Genomic DNA, 18,420 nt, shown 5'->3' with positions numbered 1-18,420 from the left:
TTCATGTTGTAACCCACTCCCCTCTGTAAAGCTTCGGCGATTGAGGGTAACAAAATAAATAAATAAATAAATAAACAATAAAAAATCACTATTCAAGCACTTCCCCTTTCAGCTGATAGTTCATTGCCAATGCAGGATGAAAGCATGGATGCAGTATGCTGGACGCGATGATCTCCTGAGTAAGCCGGCCAGCCTATTGTACGCAACGTACAGGGTTTGTAGCGACCATTTTACTGCTCAAAGTTTCATGGACCCTGGGCACACAAGGCTTACAAGAATGGCTGTTCCCAGTGTGCAACCAGCTGCACCATGTAAGTGATTGACTGAAACTCAAATATGTGCAATAGCAGCCACTTGTATTGAATCAGTGGCGACAGTTAACCGTGAAGATCTCTGTAGCCGATAGAGAAACCTCACTACAGAAGTAACACTTGGAAAGTCTTAAGTTCTGTGAATTGTGGGCTATTACCTTCCTAACAGCAGCTTTACATTTCTGTCATTTTTTGATGCTCTGGACCTGCGCAACTTGTTTTGAAAGACTTTAAAGGGCTATTTCACGTTATCTTCAAGCCTGAGTGCACATGTACGTATACCTTTCATCAGTGAAAGCTGCCACTGTTGATAATTCCAAAAATCACAAATTACTTGTTTCCTAGTTGGTGCCGTCTCTTTTCTTCCACGTTCGACCAATTTATGCGTTTGAAAGAGCTGTTTAAGCTTCCCCATGCTACAAGCTTTGTAACTTGTACCAACTGCACATATATGCAGGTTCTCTGAGCGTCGCTTCAAGTAGTGACTGTGACATGGCTGCAGAAGCTGCACTGCAAGGTGCGGATGAGCTTCAGTTTGTGTTATTATAAGCCTCTTACTGACACATTGTCGTAATTTCATCTCTTCAGGACCTGCGGTAGAGGCTTCAGAAAGCGGCTCCCACACATTGAGGTGCCCCGATGAACAGGGTGCGTTCAGTGTCGCGATTTCTTTTTTTTTTTACCCAAATTGACTGTTGACCAAACCTCTGCAGGTGGCAGCTCCCTTGTAGCTGGTGAAAGAATTTCTGATGATTTCGTCTTGCCGGAGAAAACCTTAACCAGTCGTTCAGCTGTCACAAAAGGAACTTGTGTGGCCGGTAAGTTGTATGTTCACTTCAACACCAGAGTGGATTGATATAGAGACTTCCGCAGGCCGCTCGCAAGATTGTTCCGACAGCATTGTCCGAGGCACTGAACAAGCTTCACAAGACCCTCCAGAAGACGTCTCCGCCAACAGCTCCACGCCTGAGTGCCTTAGAGAAAATGGTGACTATGCTTTTATTGCAGCAGTTTTTAATGTGCTATTTTATGTTTAGGACATTCTGAGGAAACTATCCTCAAAAGGACACTACGTGTGCACTTACAAAATGTAAGGGTGGGCTCTCAGTGATTTTCATTTTTTTTGTGCATTGTCAACATTGTGAATGGTTTGTTTTTAGGTAGTGGAATCGAAAACTTTGTACCACAGAAAGTTTCAGACCTTGGGTCTGAAAGAGCGAGGAAAGTGCTCGTATGGGATTAGTTGTTCTTCGCTTTTACATCAATTTTTTTGTTTATTGCAGTGCGTTCCTGTGTGCCAGCGACAATGTCTCCATCAATGAAGTACAAGCAAACCATTAAACATCTGCAAGCCAAAGTAGCAGCACAGCGGAAAACTATCAAAAGACTGCAGAGACAGCCTCACCAAGCACCGTCATCGACTACGAAGGCCCTTGAAGTTATCCGACCGCACGTCACCGAGGAGGTTTTTAAACTTCTTTCTGCACATGTTCGCTTGAGGCCCAAATGCAAGGGCAAGCGGTTTCCCGTGTGGTTCAAGAAATTCGCTCTTCACTTAAACTTCCGAGGTCCGCGAGCATACCGATTTCTGGCTCCGTATTTTTCTTTGCCCTCCCGGCGTTCATTAAGGAGGTGGCTAGCTAATGTAAAGATGACTCCAGGCATAATTCCAGGAATCCTTTCTTCCATTGCAACAAATACTCAAGCTTGGAATGAACGGGACCGAGTGTGCGCTTTAGTTTTCGACGAAATAGCACTCAAAAAGAATTTGTACTATGATGCTTCAAGAGACGTTGTCCAGGGTTTTACAGATGATGGCACTCATCGCACTTCAACCATCGCTGATCGAGCACTGGTTTTTCTTCTTGTTGGTGTTTCGAGAAAGTGGGTTCAACCGGTTGCTTTTACTATAGGGCACACATCAACACCATCATCTGTTATGCATAACTTGCTGGTGTCACTCATTTTGGAGCTTAGGAGCATTAATATTGCAGTGAAAGCAGTCATTTGTGACCAGGGCAGTTCAAATGTAAGTCTCGCTAACCAACTAAAAGTGACTGTAGCAAAGCCTTTTTTTGAAGTTAATGGTGAGCGGGTATATTACATTTTTGATGTTCCGCATTTAATTAAAACAACGCGCAATAATGTCCAAGCACACAAGTTATACATTGGGGATGACATCGTTAACTGGTCGCACATTGTAAGCCTTTACCAATCCTCACATGAGTTGCGGTTGCGATTGGCTCCAAAGTTGACTGAACGGCACGTTCATCAGAAACCTTTTTCTAATATGAAGGTCAGCAGAGCAACTCAGGTCTTCAGTGCATCAGTTTCGATTGCTATCACGGCAATGGTGTATGCGAAGGTGCTGCCTGCCTCGGCCATCACTACAGCTCAATTTTGTGATCGTATGGACAGGATTTTCGATGCCTTGAACAGCTCGAGTAAAAAAAGAACTTCGCAAAAGCTGCGGCATGCAATCATGAAAAATGATTCAGAGCTGATTGACTTCCTCCGAGGCCAGCTTCCCTGGATTGCATCATGGCAGTTTGTTGGCAGACGTCAACCACAAACCATCGTAGGTTGGCAAATTACAATTCAGGCAATTTGTCAACTATGGGACGACCTCTCCAAAAATTACAATTTTGAATACCTGTTAACACGCAGGCTTCAACAGGATCCTCTGGAGAACATATTTGGCCACATTAGGCAAAAACAGGGTTGCAACACCAACCCCAATGTAGCACAATTTATTTGTGGCCTGAAGCACATCTGCATAAGAAAACTCTTCAAGCTGTCAGAATACGGAAATGTCGAGGATGATGAATGTGACCTCCTCCAGGAACAGCTGTCGCCATTCTCCCTCACCAGTGCGTCTCTTGTGGATAATGAGGAGTGTGCACAGCCACAGCCTGACGACTTTCCCGCTCTAGACGATCTCTCTGAACTTGCGACAAACATTCACTCCCATATTATCGATGACTCCGCTGCATATTATGTAGCTGGTTTTCTCATCAAACACTTCCTTCGGAATGCATGTGACGGTTGCAGTTGCCCACAGTTACTGAAAGACGACAGTGAGACGCTTAAGGGTACCCACCAGTATTTCACAATGCTCAAAGCATACCACGTCCCCAGCAAACTTTTTGGGAATCTCACTGTGCCATCAGAAGCAGCTTTTGCATACGTACAACAACTTGAATCTCGCTTTCTTGCCATAATTGAGGCCACTGCACATCACCTGAAAGTGTGCGATGTTTTGTATCACCATCTGTCAAGTGTTGGCGATTTTCATTTCTGCTCTGCTGGGTGTCGCGCTAAGTTTCTGAAAATGTTTTGCCGGGTTCGTTTATGTTGGCATGTGCGTTTTGTGAACCGAAACTTAGACAGGGTTAGGTTCCAGTCTTCAATCTCGGGCATGCAGCTTGACAAGTTCAAAGGTTAGCAATTAGCGGCGGGTTTACACTAAAGTATTGGAGTTGAGCCGAATCCTGCAATAGCTTTGTTATGTTATTACTTCGTTACAGCAGACTTCATTATGGTCTTATGTGCTTATATTCAGTTCAACTGGACTAACCACTCCTTCGTTGCATTCATTGTTTTGGTTACCCGCTATGAGGAGTACAAACACTGTGTATTCGCTCGAAGTGATTTGCATAACCTTAAAAAGAATGTTGGGCATCCTGTCTGTATTTTTTGTAGCAAATACGGGCGAACTGTACACTTTACTGTGGGTCGCTTGGTCACTGTGTATGCTTTATCTCTCCAGCTCAAGTAATATATCGATAAAAAAACCGCTTGTTGAAATGTCTTCGAGCGGGTAAGGAACACAGTATGAAGTGGGCACGGTTCATGTTATCACGCTTTTCGTATTTTAGCTTCTCATCAACCTCCTCATCTTGCCCATCAAAATTTTCAAAAGAATACCCAAACTTGTAGTGTTTGATGGGGCTGCGGACGCTGCCATTTTATTTTTATATAGCTTGTGAGTGATAACGTACGATGTAGAGCCTTTGTGAAAAATAATGAGCCAAAGTGGTTTCCTTCTGCTATTTATTAGCCCTGTAATACCGCTCTCGTAGCACCAATTAAAGTCCACAATTCTGGATAAAGTGATGACTACAATCTATTTTAGCTCGCAAGCGTCACAGCAACACCCAAACGCAAATCACTTGGGATCTTAAGTTTTTGATGAAGGCGACGCATAACAAAAGCCACAAGACCTGCCAGTGTTGTAGCATAAAGTTTGTCTTTCACGTAGTGAGCAAGCTGCAAAGCCCTACCTTTCTGAGGACAAGCAGGCATCAAGTCTGCTTTTTTTCATTTTGGACTAGCTGTTCTTAAGCACAGCCAGCACACTGCACCTTTGCCTTTCTGTTATATTGTGTCGTGTGGTTTCTGTGCGCTCTTTTTTTCTATGCATTATTTCAGTTAAGCCCAGGCGTGATTCGCGACTTCATTGCTGTGTATATGTCACTTCTTCCTTCTTCATCAGCATTGTGCGCTATGTTTTTGCCATAGATCCTTAGTTACCCACTGGCCCGGTGTGTCATACTTCACCAGTTTCTCGGCTTCTGCCAACTCTAGCGATGTGTGCGTTGTCTGTGTTCTCTATGTATTTGTTACAATATTTGTTACAATTTATTTGTAAGGCGAGATGCATTTGTTGTCTACCTTTGTCATATTGTGCTTTTTATATTCTCATACTCTACCTTGCCTTTGAATAAAACATTGCGGATGCTCTGTTTCTTTGACTGATATATACATTGATCACTTGTTCCAAAAGAAAAACACAAGCGCGATGAATAAAACGATAGTGAATTATCATTACCTGCATCTCTTTTTTTTATAACTTAATCAAAATAAAAATTACGTCACGACCGATTCGCACGAACCACTGAACAAAACAAAACAGGGAATCGCTAAATCAAAACGACCTACAAAAACTATCCATTTGGGCGATGAATAGTGGTCTGAAATTATGAACTTACGACATAGCCAAACGTCGGTTATGCAAAGTAATTCAAAAGTTGCGCCAGTGAAACCGAAACCGGAAGCGCAAGCCACTTGCTCTCATCAACCACTAGGTGTGCTAGAGTCGATTGGGCCGCTGGGGTCTACGGGAGTGTCCACTCTTCACCTTTTTTATTTCTCTATGCTAGTAGTGCATTAGCATCGACGGCGTGGAAGGGCCGACTGCAAAAACTCGAGTGCACCACGATGCCGCTTTTAAAAGAAAAGTCATGGCGTGTGCAGAAACGGACGGAAATTGGGCCGCATCACGGTCATTCGGAGTTCCCGAAACGTGCGTGCGAGACTGGAGGAAACAAAAGCAGAAGATTGTCGACCGCAAAGCTTCACGCAAAGGCTTCAGTGGACCACAGCAGGGTCGGTTTCTGCAAATTAAAGAGCGTCTCGGCAAGTATGTGCTTGAGCAGCGAGCGGCACAGCCCGTGACGACAGAACTGCTCCAAGTGCGGGCTATGCAATTAGTCTTAGAAAAAGGTCTAATGCGGAGCCAGTTTAAAGCGAGCAGGTGCTGCCTAACTAACTTTATGAAGAGGAAAGACTTTTCCCTCCGAAGGAGAACATGCATATGCGAAAAGTTTTGCGGAGGAGTACGATAAAAAGCTTCACAGTTTTCAGAGGTTCGTCCTAAACTTGCGGCGCAACAACAGCTATATGCTTGGGCAAATCGGGAATGCCGATCAGACGCCTCTTTACTTCGACATGCCTGGCACCACAACCGTCGAGAAGAAGGGGGCAAAGCAAGTTCGCGTGCTGACATCGGTTCACGGTAAAACTACAGTGACGGCAATGCTCTGTTACACGTCAGATGGGCACAAGCTTCGCCCGCACCTCATATTTAAATGGAAGACGCTCCCGAAAGAAGTTCTTTTTTCGAGTGGTGTGATCGTGCGGGCCAGCGAGAAAAATAGGTGCACGTTGCAATCGATGTCTTACTTTTTTTTTTTTTTTCGCGGTGGAAATCGGGTGGGCGTTACAATCGAAGGCGCGGTAGAATCGAGTAAATACGGTATAACTTTGCCAGATCAGCGTCGACATTGACTTTACCCCATCCTTCAACCCTGCGCCGCGTTTGTTCCAAGTATGGAAGCGATCCACTGAAGGAGGAAAACGAAGCGAACTTCCTCTCCTACATTCGAGAAAGAGTGAAGTGCATGCAGCCGCACGAAAAGACGGTGACGTTAATGATTGATGAAATTCATATCAAGCCATACTTCGATTATAAAGGGGGTAGCATAGTTGGATCTGCAGCCAATTCTTAAGAGGCAGCCGCAACCGCTCATGTTTTCATGCTTCAGTCGCTCTTGTCATCAAACAAAGATGTGCTTCACATTCTTCCTGTTGCTGAAATGACCGCCGAAATTCTACATGAGTTCTGCAAGAAAGTAATTTTAGAAGTGGAATCTATGGGCCTCAGGGTCAATGCTGTAATTACCGACAACAATTCCCTCAACCGGAAAATGATGTCGTTTTTCTCAGAGAAACAGGAAGTAAGCATTGTATATCCTCATCCAGGCGACAACAATCGGCCTCTGTTTTATGTCGTAGACCCTGTGCACATACTGAAATGCATCAGGAACAACTGGATGAATAAAAAAAACGTAGGAATATGCTTTTACTTTCCTGAAGTGAGGCTGTCAGGAATATTGCCCGACGGGCCGCCCAGAATGAAAGCAGCATCATTTGAAGCCATACGGCAGCTGTATGCACTGGAGCAGACATCGCGCTCTAAAGCTTGGCTACAAGCTAAATTCCAAGGCAATCAATCCAACACCTATGGAGAGACAAAATGTAAAGTTGGTGTTAAATGTCATTAATTAGTTTGTATCAAACGCACTTGAGACGCGTGGCGATGCCCTTGAAACCGCATGTGCCACTTCAACAGCTCTCTTCATAAACATCATATCGACGTGGTGGAAAATCGTCAACGAGAAGACCCCTCCGAAAGGTCGCCGACTGAACGACAGCCTTCAAGATCCAGTGATTTTTACGGTGGATCAACAGCTGGTTTTTCTTAGTGGCATGGTAGACTGGCTGGATGCTTAAAGCAGCGTCAACATGAGCCGTGGCTGCTTGACAAGGGAAACACATTCTGCGTTGAGACTCACTTGCTACTCCCTTGTTGAGCTGTCGCGGTACTGTTTAGAAGAACTGAAGTTCAAGTATGTCTTGCTGGGAAAATTTCAAACTGACACTCTTAAAGATCGCTTCGGTCGCTACCGTCAGCTTGCTGGTGCACAATATCATGTTTCCGTGAGGCAGCTTCTGGAGTCTGAAAAGAAAATTCGTCTGCAAAAGCTGCTGATGCTTCCGCAGCCAGACATCAGCAGCGAAAGTGACACAGAAGTATCGCAACATAACTTCTCTGTTCACATCTCAAATGATGAAATTTCCAACCCAAAGCACGACATGGAGGTCGTTGCTTATATCGCTGGATATTGTGCTCATTCAGCTTTGAAGAAGCTGTCATGCGCATTTTGCAGCAGCGTGCTCGTCCTGGAGAGCAGGAACATAGATGTGGAAGGTAACACAATGATTGACAACTTGTCAAGAGGAAGCTTAAAGTTTCCGCAGCCATGTACTACGCACATGGTGCTGGTGACAACACTTGTTGTTGAAAAGCTCACCAAGGGAGAAAATGCAAAGGCGTTCCTCGCGTCGAACAACCAACGTGGCATTGTAAGCTCCATTACCACATCACTACTAGGAGATGTTAAGCAAGAGACTTGTGAAAATGGCCATACCTCTGAGACTATCGTGCGGCATGTAGTGCGTGTTGCCACAAATGTCGCACTGAACAACTTTTGTAGACTTCGAAATGACACCATCCAAAGCACCGCACAAAAAAAGGCAGACAGAAAAATCAAAACCTTGAACAAGAAATGAGATAGGATGGTTTTAGCCTTTCGTCCTAATAAAACCACTTCTACAAATGCATTTCTGACTATTACAGATTGATCACTAAAGTGTAAAGGTAGGCGTAAACAAATGCAGACCGCGCAGGAACAAGAAAAGAACAAAACAAAAAAAGAAACACCGGCTTTCAATAAGTGCCCACAGCAAATATAACGAGAACGAGTGGCGACGACGGCCGGGGTGCAGGTGGGCAACTAGTGTGACGTCACGCTCTCCCTGGAGGGGCCTTGTCAATAGTCTAGGTGGTGTTGCTAGGTTTCACCGCTCGACTGGCTAAAATAATAAAAAAACGTGTCGCTACACAAAGCCTTTGAGATCGACGTTAGTTATAGCGCGAAAACAATACAACGACACAAAGACAACAAGGATCCGAAAGACACGTCGTCGTTTTGTTCTCACGCTATAACTACCGTCATGCCATACGAACTAGCTCAAGCTGCCACACCTTGTGATCAGCAATGGCGATTGCTGCGTGCATTTTGACACTGGCCCGACGTCTACCGAATAGAGCATATCAGTGCTGGCAACATAACAAACGTATTTAGCGTGTACTAGAAGGCAACGTTTCTAGACTAGGTAAGTTGCAAAACTCCCCGCGTCAGACTACTCGTCACACGGCGCTGGGACAGCTTCCGGTTCGGTGGCACTAGCGGCGCAACAAGCTTCCGCTAGCAGACGAAAACGCGTGGTCGTCGTGGCAAGACGTCGTGGTGGCCGTTCTGAAAGAGCTTTGCCAACAGTATATTATCGAGATTTGTTGTGCTGCCGCAGAAACTTAATACTGCGTAATATTTAGTGGTGCAAAGAAATTACAGTATAATTATGGTTTTCTAAACTGCCCACAATAAACAATGTTTGATATATATAGCATAACATACGAGTCTGTCGGTTATGTTGTCACCACATTTATATCAGTGACGACTCAAGTTCATCATTACAGTTTTGCGAAAGACAATGATTAATGCTTTCTGAAAGGTTTTTTTTTTTAACCGCGTGCTTTTGCGCTAAGTTTGCTTCGTCAAGAAAACTATGCGAAAGGGGTTATCTTGGACATATTAAAGAGTGCCAGTTGTATAGTATGCATAGAGCGTCTGTTACTCTGCGCAAATTTACTGTAACCAGTTTTCATTTTGTATCGACAGCTTAAATTATACTGCTTTCCTAATATTATATTGGCGTAGTAACGCCGTTGCTAGCGAGAAAATTTATGACGATGTTTATATGATAGGTGTCATTCATTTATTAAGGGTCAAAAGTGTACGCAGGTGTTGGTGCATTTTGTTTTGAGAAATGTATCTTGTATATCTACACAGTAAACACACACACGCACAAATGTGTGTGCGTGTATATATATATATATATATATATATATATATATATATATATATATATATATATATATATATATATATATATACATATATATATATATATGTATATATATATATACATATATATATCTATATATGTATATATATATATATACATATATATATATATATATATGTATATATATATATACACATATATATATATATATATATGTATATATTTCCGTGTTTTGACACAATATAATGAAATCTAACAGACAATATTGCCAAGGAATGTATAGGGGAAGTTATTAGAACCAACGTAAATAAGAAGAAAGAAAAGTGGGTGAAAAAATAACTAGCCGTGAGCAGGAATTGCACCCATGACCTTTGACTAACGCGTTCGATGCTCTAACCACTGAGCTATCACGACAGCTATTCCCCCAGCCCAACGCCTCCTCTAGAAAGATGCCTGAGGAATGACTCGCACTTCCAGCGGAGTTCGCCTGACTTCAGTTTTAAACAAGCGCCGCGCGGTAGCGCTCGCGACCGACACTGGCTCGGACTGTTCGGACTGTAACGGTGGATGGACGTGTTTTTCGAGCGCTCCCGATCGACTGCGCAGATAAGTTGTTCTGCATGTTTTGAGCTTGTCTTTATAATTATAGGGCAGCAGTTAAAATCCCTGTCGCACTTATTTTATTGTTTGGCTTTCTCGGGGGTCATGCACCAGGTATTTATTAGTTTGTGCGTGTGTGCGTGTTTGATTAGTTTGTGCGTGTTTGAACTCGAGATTGCGTTGACGACAGAGCAAGAGAAAACGAGGGCAATGAAAGAAAGGGTGAAGTCCGCCAAGGAAGCACTAGCCAAGGTGAACAGAGGAGCGGCCTAAGGAGAGAACAGTAGGGAACCGGACACCAGAACGGCGGAGAAGAAAGAGCAAGCAAGTTTGGAAAAAACAGCAGCCGGTTCAATTGTTGCAAGGCCAAGCTTCAGCGAAATAGTGGGGGGGCTGCGAGGAGACAAAGCAGCCGGCGTCGCAGGTGCAAGTTACCCCCAGGTGCAGGACGCTCCAGCTGAAATGCCGCAGCGTGTGATAATCGCAGGGACCCGAATTTAAATCGATGCACAGAAGCCAGAGGGTAAGAGGTGACAAGAGTATTGCAGTAGGGGCATTTCGAGGGCGCAAGCTGGAAGCAGTCATGAGGCAAGCGAGCGCAAAACTCAAAACTACAGCTGATAGACGAAACCTCGTGACAATTTCAGGCGGTTTAAATGATTTCTTAAGTGAAGATACGGCAGGACTAGCAACCACACTGGCGAAAGGCGTCGATGACATGCGCGCCACTTCTCTTAAGGTACAGGTAGTGATATGCACGATACCGGAGCTACCGGTGCGTTATAGCAGCCTGCAAAGAGCGGTTGTCAACGCAAACCAAGAGATATGATGGATGAGTCGAGAGAAAGGCTTTGAGATGGTGGAAATAAACAGAGAGGTGCATAGGTGGGGTGGTTTTTCAACGAGACACAATTCACTTCGATGGGCGGCTAGGTCATGAAGTGGGTTAGCGACTTGCAGGGCGCGCAGTAGCTTTTTTGGGGGGCAAGCGAGCCCTTCGGGATGCAGGATAGGTGGTAACGAGGAAAACAACCAAGGCGACTTTTTGACAGGTGGTATGGACAGCTACGATTCCGAAGTGGCAGGGTGGTAGGAACATGCAGGGTGGTAGGAACGGGCTGAAGTGGGAAGAGATAGAAGAACAGCTAATGGAGGAGAGGCCGATGGTATACGGTTTTGTAGAAACACATATCAGAGACATGAAACAACCTCCTAAAAATCCGGACTACGCGTGGGAATATTGTAATAGAATAGAAGGCAGCAGAAAAGGGGGTGGTATTGGGGCAATCATTCATAAAAGTACAGACTGGCAAAGGGTCAAGCAGGAATGCAAGGAACATTTATGGCTAAAAGGGAAAGTAGCAGGGCAAATGACATGACACTCCTTGGTTTCGTGTATTTGTGCACGGGAGCAAAGGCCAGAGAAGAAAACCAGGCAATCGTAGAACGTATATCAAATGACATTCAGGAGCTGGAAGAGAGTGCGAGATAATTATACTAGGAGACATGAATGCGCACAAAGAAGCTATAAATGGGTATACCGACCCGACAGTCAAAATGATCATGGATATGTGTGAAAGGCTTGATTTGATCATTTACAACAGTACCGAGAAGTGTGAAGGGCAAATAACATGGGAGGTAGGAAGGCTGCAGTCGATGATAGATTACGCACTGATGTCACACAGGATGTATGATAAGCTCAGAGGAATGCACATAGATGAAGGTGGCTCCAGAAGTCTGGGTAGTGATCACAAACGTATCAAGCTAAGTTTTGAAAGAGCAGTGACAGAGGGAAGGAGACAAGGTTGGCAACTACAGGAAAATTTTTACTCAGAAAGGCAAATTGAAATAGCCACTAAACAAATTGAGAAAGTAATCAATGAGAACAATAAAACAGTGTGGACATGAATCTAATTAGACTTAGCTAGAGCTTGCTAAGGCACGTGACAAGTCACCCCGGAAAAGAAGACACAGACCCAAAAGTTGGTGGAATAAGGAAGTTAAGAGAGCCATAGCAAAACGCCAGGAAGCCTCTAGGAAACACAGACATGCTAAACAGCGGGGTGAACCGACACATGATGTTGAAAGAATATGGGTAATCTTCTAAGCTGTAGAAGGAATGCATTCCTTCTGATCAATAAATAGATTAGAAGAAAGGGAGCTCAATGGCTGGCAGAAAACATCAAAAAAAGATAGAAAGGCTACTGCGAAATTTCGGAACCATCTAAACTCCCTCAGAAATGAGACGAGCCTAGAGCAGAGGTTTATAACTACAATTCAAGGTGCTAGGCTAAAAGGGAACGAAGCTATTGAATATATAAGAACAAGGGTGACAAAAAAAATTTCAACAAAAAAGTGCTTTATGCACCACAATAGACAAGGATGAATCAAGTGGTGCAATGGCTCCATTTTCACAACGAGAGTGGGAAAGGGCAGAGAAAAGAGTTCCTAGTAGTACATCAGCAGGCCCAGATGGCATTCCAATTATGCTGATAAAGACATTAGGTCCAAAGTCTAAGCAGGCTTTGAGAGAGGTAGTGAGCAAAATAATAATGAATGGTGAAGTTCCCGATGAATGGAAACTTAGCAGGATGAGCATTATCTATAAAGGAAAGGGGGACAAAGCTGACATAAACAACTACCGTCCTATATCAGTGACATTAGTGGTCTACAGGCTGGCAAGGCAGATTATAAAGGAAAGACTGCAGGCATGGATAGAGGATGAGGGGGTGCTGGGGGAACTGCAGAATGCGTTTCGGAAACACAGGAGGTTGGAAGACAATCTGCTCTCACTGATGCAGTGCATCGAAATAGCAGAAAAGGAACACAGGCCCCTGTGGCTAGCATTTTTGGATATCAAGGGAGCATACGATCGCATGGTTCAAGAGGAATTGTGGGGAATACTGGCCACACTTGGCGTGGAAGATGGAGTCATTAATCTTTGAAAGGATATCTATAAAGGTAACAGGGCATTTATAAAGTGGGAAAAAACAGGTATCCAAGCCTGCAGAGGTAAAACGGGGGCTTAAGCAGGCTAGTCTTCTGTCACCCTTAATATTCATGATGTACCTGCAAGGATTAGAAGCCAAATTGGAAGGAAGTGAACTGGGCTTCAACCTCTCTTTCGTCAAACAACGAAAACTCATTGAACAGGCACTACCAGCAATGATGCACACAGATGACATAGTAGTGGTAATGGCCGACAACAAGAAAGATTTGCAGAGATTGATGGACATCTGCGGTAATGAGGAAAATAGGTTAAATTTCAGATTCAGTAAGGAAAAATAAGCAGTCATGATTTTTAACGATATTGAAGGTAGTGAGCTTAGAATACAGGAGGTCACGCTAGAGATAACAGACAAATACAAATATCTGGGCGTATGGATAAGCGATGGGGCCGAGTACCTAAAGAAACACGTAATATACGTGATGACTAAAGGTAACATGAATGCAGCGGTGATGAAAAACAGAGAACCGTGGAATTACAACAGGTATGAGGTTGTGAGAGGAATATGGAAAGAGGTCATGGTTCCTGGCCTGACGTTCGGCAATGCGGTCTTGTGCATGAGATCAGAAGTTCAAGCAAGGTTAGAAATAAATCAACGTGGAATAGGTAGGCTTGCCTTACAAGCTCACGGGAATACACCAAATCGGGGAGTACAAGGTGATATGGGATGAACATCATTTGAGGGCAGGGAAGCAAGCAGCACGATAAAATTTGAGAAGCGATTGAGAGAAATAGGGGAGGAGCGTTGGGCTAGGAAGGTATTCAGCTACTTGTACATGAAGAATGTCCATACAAAATAAAGGAAGCAAAGCAGAAAATTAACTGGTAAATACTTAGAAAACAGCAGGTGGCCAAACCAAAAAGAATTATCGGTTAAGAAGAAAGTGAAGGAAGCTGAGACCGATATGTGGAGAATTGGCATGATGAAGAAGTCCGCACTAGAGATCTATCGAACTTTTAAGCAGGAAATTGCCAAGGAAAGGATCTATGATAATACTCGAGATGGTTCTTTACTCTTTGAGGCCAGGACGGGAGTACTGTGAACCAAGACATATCGAGCCAAATACGAAGCAGTAGACATGGTACGCAGTGCGTGTGGAGAGGAAGAGGAAACTGCTGAACACTTGATAATGTTCTGTAAAGGGCTTCACCCTATAGTTCAGCATGATGGCGCAGAGTTTTTTAAAGCACTGGTGTTTAGGGACAGGGAGTGCAAAATAGACTTTAAGCGGGTAGATTAAACTAGAAAGAGGTTATCTGAATGGTGGCTAAAGTCAAGGCACGAGTGAAAATAAACCCTTCACTGCAAAGTACGAATCCTCAACCTCACTATTTAAAGGAAAAAAAAATGAGTCTAGTTTGTGGTTCATTAAGTATTACGGCTTGGTGGTGCTAGCTACCGCCCAATCTAAAGGATACAGCCATGTTCATCCATCGACGTACGGCAACGCATACGGTCAGTCAAACTATAGTGTACTAGAGTATGGGGTAGTGTGTTCAGGGAGGAGCCGTGGCTGATGCAGTTGGTATCGACAGCCGCGAGATGGCGCCACCTTAGCATGGGCTGTCACTTCCCGCTTTGTCTTTCATACTCTTCTGTGTTTTGATATTAGTAATAGGAGAGGTTTACAGCCCAAAACCACCATTTAATTATGAGAGATGCCGTAGAGAAGTGCTCCGGAAATTCGGGTGCTTTAAAGTGAACCTAAATCTAGGTACACGCACCTCAGTATTTGCGCCTCCGCCGAAATTGGAGCCACCGTGGCCAAGACTCGATCCCGTGATATGTGCATGTGTCGCGCTTATAGTCTTGTGTTTAATTGGTGACTTCTCCGCGTAAAGCCTTCTAATGGGTTTGTTTGTACTGCATTCAAAACAAAACTAAATGTCAAAGCTGCAACACACGGTTCAAATGCAGGTATTAACAAACGACGGCGAAGCAGTCATCTCTGGGGAAACTCGGTTGGTGAAAGAATAAAAAATTAGGAAGATTGAGGTATCGAAAGAGCATCTATAAACCCGAAAGTTTCTTGTTATATTACTGCTATATCGAGTCGTCGTCTGCACACCGCGACAGCTTCAACTTCGACGCGCGCGGCACCGTTCTCGTCAATAGTTGCATCATGCAATTTTAATTATGTTGCTAAGGTGACAAAACTGCTCTTTGATTGAGAGGCATGCCATAGCTGAAGACTTGGGAATAATTTTGACAATCTTGGGTCTTCAAACGACGACGCGCCCTCCGAAATACTGCTGCTGTGGCCGGGATATTGCACCGTACAGTCAAAAGGAAACATCACTTGGCACCACTGTAAGACTGTAAGAAACCCTTTATTTACGAGCGCGCATCATACCGCAGTGAGCAGCAGCACCGATTAAATTCGTCGCCATTCCGTAGAATTATCACTTCATGATCACTTCATCACGGTGGCACCTTTATGAACACCGACTGATTGTCCTGTGCAGCTTTAATATATTTTTTTCGTTTTGCCTTTCGAGTCTGGTTGATACCCTTCACAGGAAAGTGAAGTCGTGACAGCACTAAATTACCGCTCTCTTTGACACGAAATGCGGTGCAATCGAGCTCATATAAATGCAAGGTAAACAAAGCTTGAGTAAGCGATCCAGCGAAGCTGCAGTTCCTGTAGTGTTCGCCACCTTGGGTTCGTAGTCAGCAGGAAGGTCCATCGATGAGCCTGAATCAGTGGCCTCACCGTCAAGACAGGGTGTTGCAGTTTTCTTGGAAAGGGTAGATTCGACCGCCGAGTTCTTCGCTTTCTTTGAGGTCTTGGATGCGGCGCTTTTTTTAATAAGTGGCTTGGAGCATTAGGAAGTAACATCGGCACAGCGTCCGGCGTTAGCTCTGGTCTCCTACGTGGTACGCGAACTTCTTCGCCGTTTATAACGTGCACGTAGTCTCTGGGAACACATGAAAACTCGAAGTGTAGGTCAGATACAGCGCAGCTTTGGTTCAAGGTCCCATCCTTTTGATGTAAATTTTGTTCCCAAACTTTCCTCCGTGCTTCATCTTTGGGCTCAGCCAAAAGCAACGGCTGCTCACCTTTTCTTCAATAGTATACCCTGTTCGCGCCTAGGTGCAAATCAGTGTCGTGGCCGTCAATGACTTGGCATTGTCTCACTGTCGCGTGGTCAGCAAAACATTGCCAGGAAAACTTTCGTTAAGTGAGCGTGAACACAAGCAACAGGTGACTGAACAGCACCCGAGAAGGCGGAACGGCGTGGAGGCTGGAGCCGATAATCCTGCCAGCCCATGCTACGGCAGCGCCACCTTGAGAACTGGTTTTTTGTCCACGTGCGTTGCTTCACGCAATGCATGGTGAGAGAGGGTGCCTGAACACACTACCCCATATTCTAGTACACTATAGTCAAACGGAGTCCGAATAATCGAATGGCGCACAGCGGGGTGTCTGAATTTTCGGACGTGAGTTCACATTAAGATCAATGGAGCGGGTGGTGGTGCCACAAAGATGTTCGAATAAACGGGCATGTCCGAATTTTTGGCGACCAAATAACTGGTCGGCGACTGTACTATTGCCCCATAGCCAAGACGTGAACGCATCAACCTTTTGTACAGATTCATGAGACACTTTCTGTCGCTGCCCCAGGATGTGTGCCCCAGGATGTGTGAGACGGTAGCTTCAGGATATTTATTTTCATGCATTTATTTTTAAAGTGTTCAATGTGTGCGATATGAATGTTAGTTTTGCATCCGAAATTATACCTAGTGTAGAGAGGAAGAAGATTATGTGCCGCAGTGGGTCACGCCTTTAGCAAGAGGAGCCGAGCGCGAGATGTTCTCCCGAGCGTTGTGATTCCTGCGTCGGTTGCTGCCGCCCACTTTCCCTATCAATAGACCTGCTGTGCAAGTATTACTTACACCAATAAACCCCGTTTTAGAGTGATAGAGGTGCGTGGTAACTCAACCTGGAACTCCGCAACAGGAAACTATCTGCCATCCCAGACATGGCTGAAGAAAACACCCAGCAAGGTACGACCCAGCCTCCGATGGTCATCGTGCCCACTGCGCTACGCGTGCGCGATCCACCTTTTTTTCGACGGTACTGATGAACAAGACGTAGAAGATTGGCTGTCGACATTTGAAAAGGTAGGCGCAAGCAACAAGTGGGACGATTCTTCGAAGCTGCAATATGTACCCTTCTACCTGAAAGAGGTAGCGAGTCTCTGGTTTAACAACCACCACTCGGAATTCGCCACTTGGGGTGCCTTTAAGCTACGCATTACCAATGTGTTCGGTCGCCCCGAGGTGCACAAGCTTCGTGCCGACAATGAGCTATCTACCGACAATGAGCGCACTCACCTTGGCAAGCTTCTTATTGCTTCCGACGTTGATGTTCTTCCTCTTAGTGCTATCGTTGTCCTTGTCAATCGCACTGAATTGTCCGGCTCTACCGTTGTGTTCTCCCCATCTGACGTTTTTTCAGTCGCCGCCACGGTACGTCTCTGCCGTACGCCGTTCTGCCACCTCACCAAGACACTTCCGGAATTGTCGTTTGCAATCTTAGCTCATGCCCTCTCACTTCAAGAGCTCACAAAACACTGGGCTATGTTGTTCCTGTTGATGTTATTGTGCCTGTTGGGTCCCACGACCCTGGCCACCAACTTCAACTGAACGCTGTTACTCCTCTTTTTACGCGGGATGACCACTCCTCGGATATCTTCAATTGTTCCATCAACAGCGAGCTTCCTCCGGATCAACGGGACCAGCTAATGACCCTTCTGCATGAATTCCGAGATTCATTTGACTTTCCTCAAAAGGCACTAAGTCAAACTAACACCGTCGCTCACACAATCTACACTGGAACGCACCCTCCTTTGCGGCAATGCCCCTACCGCGTATCACCCAAGGAACAAAGTGTAATTGCAGAGCAGGTGGATGATGTGCTTCAGCGCGGTGTGATCAAACCATCTTCTAGCCCCTGGTCTTCACCTCTTGAGCTAGTGAAGAAAAAAGACGGTTCGATTAGATTTTGTGTCGACTACCGGCAACTGAACAAAATTACATGGAAGGATGTGTACCCTCTTCCACGCATCCATGACGCTATCGATTGCCTACAAGGTGTCGAATTATTTTCTTCGCTGGACTTGCGTTCAGGTTACTGGCAGGTTCCGATGGCAGAGTGTGACCGTCCCAACACAGCGTTCATTATGCTGGATGGCCTATACGAATTCATGGTTATGCCATTCGGT

General features: G+C 44.8%; 2 protein-coding genes across 3 annotated transcripts in view; one reads left to right on the top strand and one right to left on the bottom strand.

The window, feature by feature from the left end:
• Nup154 (nuclear pore complex protein Nup154) overlaps window positions 1–18,420 on the bottom strand; it is a 362,979-nt gene that overhangs the window by 72,706 nt on the left and 271,853 nt on the right. The gene's annotated exons all lie outside the window — the stretch shown is intronic.
• LOC142767705 (uncharacterized) lies at window positions 99–5,141 on the top strand. Of its 2 annotated transcripts, XM_075869912.1 has the most exons (6): window positions 110–311; window positions 769–828; window positions 900–959; window positions 1,025–1,129; window positions 1,185–1,298; window positions 1,595–5,141. In XM_075869912.1, the coding sequence occupies exons 1-6, from the start codon at window positions 137–139 to the stop codon at window positions 3,754–3,756; spliced, it is 2,676 nt and encodes an 891-aa protein (XP_075726027.1). In that variant the 5' UTR covers window positions 110–136; the 3' UTR covers window positions 3,757–5,141. The 2 variants fall into 2 exon arrangements, with proteins under 2 accessions (XP_075726028.1, XP_075726027.1); XM_075869913.1 differs by having other exon boundaries at window positions 99–311; window positions 1,025–1,298; window positions 1,595–1,629.

Source organism: Rhipicephalus microplus, chromosome 7 (genome assembly GCF_043290135.1).
Source record: "Rhipicephalus microplus isolate Deutch F79 chromosome 7, USDA_Rmic, whole genome shotgun sequence".
NCBI lineage: Eukaryota > Metazoa > Arthropoda > Arachnida > Ixodida > Ixodidae > Rhipicephalus > Rhipicephalus microplus.
This window is presented reverse-complemented; position numbering and strand designations above follow the sequence as displayed.

Excerpts from the sequence above, each read along its gene's own strand:
- LOC142767705 (XM_075869912.1), top strand. The coding sequence starts at position 137 with ATGAAAGCATGGATGCAGTATGCTGGACGCGATGATCTCCTGAGTAAG. Across the intron at positions 312-768 it reads TGTGCAACCAGCTGCACCAT|GTTCTCTGAGCGTCGCTTCA; the intron begins GTAAGTGATTGA and ends ACATATATGCAG. Across the intron at positions 829-899 it reads TGCAGAAGCTGCACTGCAAG|GACCTGCGGTAGAGGCTTCA; the intron begins GTGCGGATGAGC and ends TCATCTCTTCAG.